The 6,789-nt window shown below is 39.3% G+C and overlaps 1 protein-coding gene across 1 annotated transcript; it reads right to left on the minus strand.

The window, feature by feature from the left end:
* Positions 1 to 442: 442 nt before the first annotated feature.
* Positions 443 to 6,742, minus strand: CENPH (centromere protein H). The gene is made up of 8 exons (XM_029084646.1): positions 6,559 to 6,742; positions 6,012 to 6,060; positions 5,496 to 5,570; positions 4,796 to 4,852; positions 3,830 to 3,893; positions 3,488 to 3,539; positions 2,099 to 2,262; positions 443 to 535 (listed from the first exon to the last, which is right to left on the minus strand). The coding sequence occupies exons 1-8, from the start codon at positions 6,740 to 6,742 to the stop codon at positions 443 to 445; spliced, it is 738 nt and encodes a 245-aa protein (XP_028940479.1).
* Positions 6,743 to 6,789: the final 47 nt, after the last annotated feature.

Raw genomic sequence — 6,789 nt, forward strand, 5'->3', positions numbered from 1 at the left:
GGCCGAGCCGGGAGCGCAGGAGTGCGGGCCGGGCACTGAGGGTCTGAGAACACCGCGTTTTTATTTTTATTCGATCAAAACACATCTCACTTGGCTTTTAAAAGCGACAGTATTTTAACGTTAGCCTTACACATGATGATTTGGTCAATTTTCTGCAAAGGTAAAGCAAAAATACAACTGACAATTAAAAAATATATTTTGAAGGCTGCTGAGCTGCACAGTCCATAGGATGAAGTTAATTTCACTCGCATTTTGCCAAGGGTTACCATTTCTCTGCGTGGGATGGCATCCACAGCTCTGCTTCACTAGTAAGCGGCACCGAGGGCGCAGTCACAAGCGGCACTAACAGCCTCACCCTGGGCTTTCATCACGCGCGTTAATCTATCAGGCTTAGTACGTGGGTTACAGACACTGCACAAAATTAAAAAACATTTCTCCTGAGTCACAGAAACTGGACATTTTTTTCAAGCTCTAGAACAACTGCCTTTAAAGATGGATCTTCTGCCCAGTTAACTCTGCTTCCAATTATGATATTCTATAAGAAAGAAAGATTATTGGTTAAAAAAAAAGCCTTTTAAAAGGATTATTCCTAGTCAAATCCCTGAAAAGCTGCCCGTTTTTTAACTTGGAAGCCCTTGAAATTCACAGCACTGTTTGAAATGGGTGGGATGGGGGAAAGAGGAGAAAGGGAAGGATTGTTTTAGATCCTATTGCCAAAACACAGGGGGGGCGGGGGGGAAGCAGTGCTTTGAATTTCCTAGAGGTGCTTGTACATCATCCCTATTCTAAACATAGGAATTTATTTATTTAAAACACATGAAACAAAGTTTGCCTTGAGCACAAGATAACAGTTAAAATTCTGAATCGGCCATTCTGGATTGAAAACGGGAATTACTAAATTTAACCAAAGAAGACTTGCGCTACTTACAGCTCAAAAGATTTCAGGAGTACAAAATTAGAAGATAATTCTAGGAATCTAATCTAAAATGTTTGATTGTTTGTTTTTAATTTGAGATGTAACATTGTTATCAATGCAAACTAGTAGACATAGCGCGTAAATACAAAAACGTGGCTCTTCATCCTTGAAATTCTTCCAATCATCCAAATTCACAGCACAGTTATATCCTGTCTTCTACCTGAAGCCCTCCAATATGGTTTGTTGGGTTTTTGTTTGGTTTTTTTTCCCCCTTGGTCTAAATTTTTTAAATAAACTTTCTGCACACTTAACTGGGATTTCATAACCCATTTGCAGATAAACTCAAGAGCACTGTAATTGCAATTCACTGTGCCTCCCATCTTTCTACTTAAGCGACTCCTCTGTGGGGCCAGGCAAAGGAAGCCAGGACAAGTCACTTAGCGAGAGGCAGAGTACCAGACTGCAGCACAGCACACGTGACCTTTAGTAAAGGCCCTCTGAGCACAGGGTGCTGGAGGAGGCCCTTCCACCCTATCCCAAATCATGAGGTTTTCTGACTCCACATCCCATATGACCTGCCAGCCAACTGCATGGACACAGACTTAGCAGCAGCATCTGATACATGGGTAACCAAAGGGTTGAAGGCTACAACACTGAAAATATTTGTAGACCGGCCAAGGCTGCAGGCCAAGGCTTTCACAACGCTGCAGTGGGCGACACAAACAGAGGAGCACATGTGGTCAGAAGGGGCAGGTTTTGGAGCAGCAGTCTGGTTCACTGATATAATGGTATTAGAACTTACTTATTTTGCCTAATCATGAGATGGGGGAACCGATTTGGGCATGTGTAGGGGTGACTCTCAGTGTACGGAAATACAGCCATTGCTGTGACAGACATTCTCCGAAAGCATGCATTATTTTTGTACTTTTAAGGGAACAAAGGAATAAAGGTAGATTGATAGACAGTCTCTAAACTCCATAAATAATTATTCCAAATAAGTTTGTGAAAATTTCATGCTTTTAGCCTTCATAGCAATAAAGTTTTCCCTTAATACAGCAGTTTTTTCCATTACCATAATTCCTTAAAGTTTTTAGAAAACACAATTTTGTTTGAAGTTAGTTTACCATAAACCATATTATCTGGACTGTCATGAAAAACTGCAAACTTGCTTTAAAACATTACCTGGAACACATTTTGAATTACTGTAGTCATCTCTCTTTCTTTTTGGAAGTTTTTATATATACGGTCCAGTGTACTGCTCAATGCCATACTTGCTTGTTCCTCCTTCTGTTTTTTCATCATGGTATGAATTTGCAGTAGTTTCTGTCCTCCGGCTTTTTTTAGTGCTGTTCCATTATTAGGAAAATGAAGCATGAAGAAGTAGTTGGGTGAGCAGTAGAACTAAAGATACACTTTCTTTCCTCACAGACATCTAAGGCACTTTCACTGCAATAACCCTAACTTCACGCTCCATCCCTTCCCTCCAACACACCTCAAGATATTCCTTTCACACAAGAGGCAATACATGCTGTGGCTACCTGGTATCAAAGTACATTGACTGGTTCCCTGGCTACTAGCAAAACAGAGAGCACTTTTGTATGCTGTTTGCCTTTCCATCAGACATGGACGGTAATTTGAACATCTATCTTACACCTCGACTTCAGTTGTCACACCTTTTATAGTCAGAGGTGTTTAAGGCCTTTTCCCCTTTTTTGAATTTGATCAAAACCACATTCCAAAGTCATACAAGGAACATGTGGGCACCACCAGTGGATATTTCTATTTTTTATAGGAAACCAGGCTAAAAACTAGGCTGAATAAAACCATTTAGGGACAGTTCATACATTGGAAGAATGCTGACACAGTATTCCTTCCCTTATTTCTGAAGATATTAGGGATGCTCAATTTTCCTATGAAGACAGATATTTAATTGTGTTTGTTCATTACTGTCAACATATACACCACTTCCTATGCATGAAACAAACAATAGTTGTTAAAATTGTTAGCAAAACTGGTCATGACAGTAGGAGCATTCAAAAAACACATTTACCTTATTAAGTTCTGAAGACTGATTTCACATGTAAATCTGACTCGCTCTAACAAGCCTACTGAATACCAAAATATACACTATTATGAGAGTTCTTTGTAAGTAAATCCCCTCCCCTGTTCTGCAAACATTTTATAAAGGATGACAAATACCAAAATATACACTATTATGAGAGTTCTTTGTAAGTAAATCCCCTCATACAGTATGACAAAAAAAAAAAAATCCTTTAGGTGTTGTAGGACTGATTTAAATTACTAGATGTGTAATTTTCCATGGAGCTTACAGTAATGCCATGGCATTCTTTCTGAGTGTCTTGCAGCTGTCCATCTAACATGTCAGTCTCATGCTGAAGTAAACAACACACCAGCTCATTTTTACTGTACTTCCAACTCTTTTCAGAAGTTTTATAAGTGTGCTGAGAGCTTTCTGGTTACTTCAGATGTAAATTAATACTGCTACAAGAACTTAAAATCTGAACTCTACATTAAAGTATAAACCAAAGTCAATACAACTAACACACTTACAGAGTCTTTTCCTTTTAATGTCAGCCAGTTTCTGTTCCTTCTCACGTGCTTGCTGAAAGGAAAAAAAAGAGTATTTCTTAGACTTTTACCTCCAAAAAACACTGAAAGATGCTAATTCAATCCACCAAAGCAGTTAAGAGCAACTCTAGAAGCAGACTTTCTTACATATTGACTTTAAGTAATCATTTCAGTAATTTTAACGCCAGTAGAAACTGCATCCTTTGGGCCATATATTCAGCTTCAAATGACTTGTGCAATCCTGTTACTTTCAAATTGTGCTCTTGCCCATGTTGAGGTTGGGAAACCTGCAAAACTACAAGAGAAGCTACAAATGCCACTTACCTGCTGGAATTCAAATACTGCCTGGCTGAGCTCTACTATGTGTTTCAGAGTTTCCATGATCTGTCTAAGGAAGGAAACACAGTTGCATACCTTAAGACCATGAATATTTGTCAACAGCATGTTTTAATCAAGCTTATTTGGATCAAATAAAAAATCCCCATTTCCCCTAATATAAAAGTAAATTTACTGGTGTGAGGGTTTTTTTGTTTATTTGGGTTTTGTTTGGTTGGTTTTTAGTTTTACACAAAATGAACCCTTTCTTTTTTACAGTTGCACTAAGTATTGTTGTAGAGGCCAAATAGCATCCTTTATTTCCTTCTGTTTCCCTAATGTTTCAGTTAAGTCTGTTTAACACTTCAACTCATAGAACCTGGAAGGCACCAATGAAGCCTAGCTACCTGAGAATGGCTAACAACTGCAGCTCCTGAATTCTGGTGCGTGGCAGGGACATCACAGAGATGTAATGTTTTCAGCTGTATTTCTGACACTTCATATGCATGCACCCATTAATATTGGGCAGGAAACTGAAAGCTAATTTTAAGTGTGTTTAACTTTCTGTTCTTTTTCAGAGACATTAAGCACTTACATGATTAATTAATAAAGGCAGCAAGGGAAAGGCTCTGTTACAAGCCTGTAATATGTGCTCAGCTACTATAAATGCAGGTAACTCATGCTGTAAAGACAAAAACACTCTTAACTACAAACAGTTCTTACTAGTGAATCCAAAATTATGATTTGTGTAATCAAAGATTGGTTAATTCAGAGCCCAAATGTAAATATGCCCTGGGTATAAGAGGTCTGATCACGCTGATTCTAGCCAGAAGGTGGACTATATGTCATTCAATCAAAACTACAGAAGGAAGCTTGCTTTTAAAAAAGGTACAATGAAGTAATGTAGAAACGCGTCACATTAAACTATGTAAAGTCTGTTCCTTTCTAGCCATCCTTTCCCCAAGAACACCTTACCGTGAGTCATCATCATTTTGCTTCACTTTGTTTCTCAGGGCAAATATAAGTTGGATCCTGCACAGTGTGGGGAAAAAACATGTAAGTTATGAGAACTGATAAGAAACAGGGAGAAGTAGATTTAGATAAGCAATGGAAGAGATATTTCCAAGTTTCCATTTATGTCCACTTTCACACTGGAATTTTATACGTAAAATACTCAGTACCTTTTAAATATCACACTTCTTAAATAATGGTGCTTAACTCTGAGGACAAGAAAGGTGTGTCAATGATTATTTTTGAGAGTGACAACTCCTTTCCGTCTTGCCAAACATACTCAGAGATGATTAATCCCAGGCTCTGCAGAAGGGAAGCTGGGAAAAGGTGTGAATTCAAACGAACAGCCATGTAACACAGGAAATGTATAACACTTATCAACTTCCATCTTTTTCCTAGGCATTTGTAAAATACTGCCATGAAACATGTTTACTGATATATACAGTCAGACTTTCACAATTTTGCAGGAAACTTTGGGTTTACATACTTCGACTTGTAATTTTTTTTTGTCCTCTACAGTATCTCCATCTGCCTTCCTATTCTCTCATGTTTGTAACAAACACCACGCCACTTTGAAATGCTATTTTAATCAGAATTACATATATGTGCATGGAAACACATAAAGAAACAGAAAACCTCAAAAAAACCAGGAAGAAAATTCTACCTTTGCAACGCTAATGTCTTGTTCTGAAGAGAGACTTTTACTTTCTCCATATCTCTTTCCAAGTCTGCTGTGGAACTGAAGGAAATAAAAAAAAAAAAAAAAAAAGAAACCAAAACACAGCAAAGATAACAAAAAAATTAAAAGCAATATCACATTTTTAACTTGCTTTCTACATGTCTGAAGTAAGAATTTTTTCGGTAAACCACCAATTATTTAAGGCCAGGAGTATTTTAGCATATGGAACTGTATTAGTGAATTCTAGCGATCACAAAAAGGACTGCAAATTTAGAAGCCACATCAGATACAGAACTACATTAGAAGACTGAGTTAAATATTTCTTCCCCATATTTTCCCCTGATTTCTTTTATTTTCACCAGACTCCTGCAAAGTACCAATCATTAATCCAGAGATTTATTAAGATGGAGCAACTAGAATAGAATCTCAAAGTTTGGTTCTCAACCCTTCTCCCCTTTATTTTAAAATACATCAGAAGTTTGAAATTATCTAATGCCATACTTTGTGACAAAGTTTCCTTCAGTGGGAGGATCAGGGTAACTTTCTTGACCTGCAAAGAAAGAACATCACTAGAAAAAGCACAACAGAAACTTTTTAAAAACAATCTACAGAGCATAAAGGATAAGCAGTGTGACAGCTGTACTAACAAGGTATTTCTTATTCATACCTCCATGCCTTATCACCTCTACCAGCGTTACTGAGACTACACCAACAATCAACCGTGTCAGAGGAATAATTAGGCTATAAAATATTTCCATTTAGCACTTTCCAGACATGCCAGAGCTGGCTCACAGGACTGCTCTACATAGGCAGCTGGCTGGCTCAGTGGAAGAGGACATAGGTGGCAGAAACACAATGGGAACAAGGGGAAACATCTTAAGTCATTATTGGTGCCAAACACTCTGGCAGACTCTTGGTAAGACTTCGGCCTCAGAGATCAGGTTCCTGAAAACCATCAGCACTTGTCAGAGTTTTAGAGGGGTCTGAAGCGAAAACCCGCGAGGAGAAGGGGCAGCGGGCAGTAGCCACACGGCAGGTTTGTAAGCACCCAGACGCGTCTGCGGGAGGTGTCCAGCAAAGGCCGTCAGGTGCTCGGCTGAGGAGAACGCGTTGCTGCCGTCGCTGCAGCATCGCCCCCAGGGGAGGCGCAGGGGTGGCTGGACGGAGCTAAGGGCAGGGAGAAGCTTACTGGTGTGAACGGCGCTGCTGCACTCCATGAGCTGCTGCTTCATCTGGTCCCTCAGGCTGGAGCGGAGGCAAAGCAACAGCGGTCAGGCCT

Source organism: Antrostomus carolinensis, unplaced genomic scaffold (genome assembly GCF_000700745.2).
Source record: "Antrostomus carolinensis isolate BGI_N321 unplaced genomic scaffold, ASM70074v2 scaffold42024, whole genome shotgun sequence".
NCBI lineage: Eukaryota > Metazoa > Chordata > Aves > Caprimulgiformes > Caprimulgidae > Antrostomus > Antrostomus carolinensis.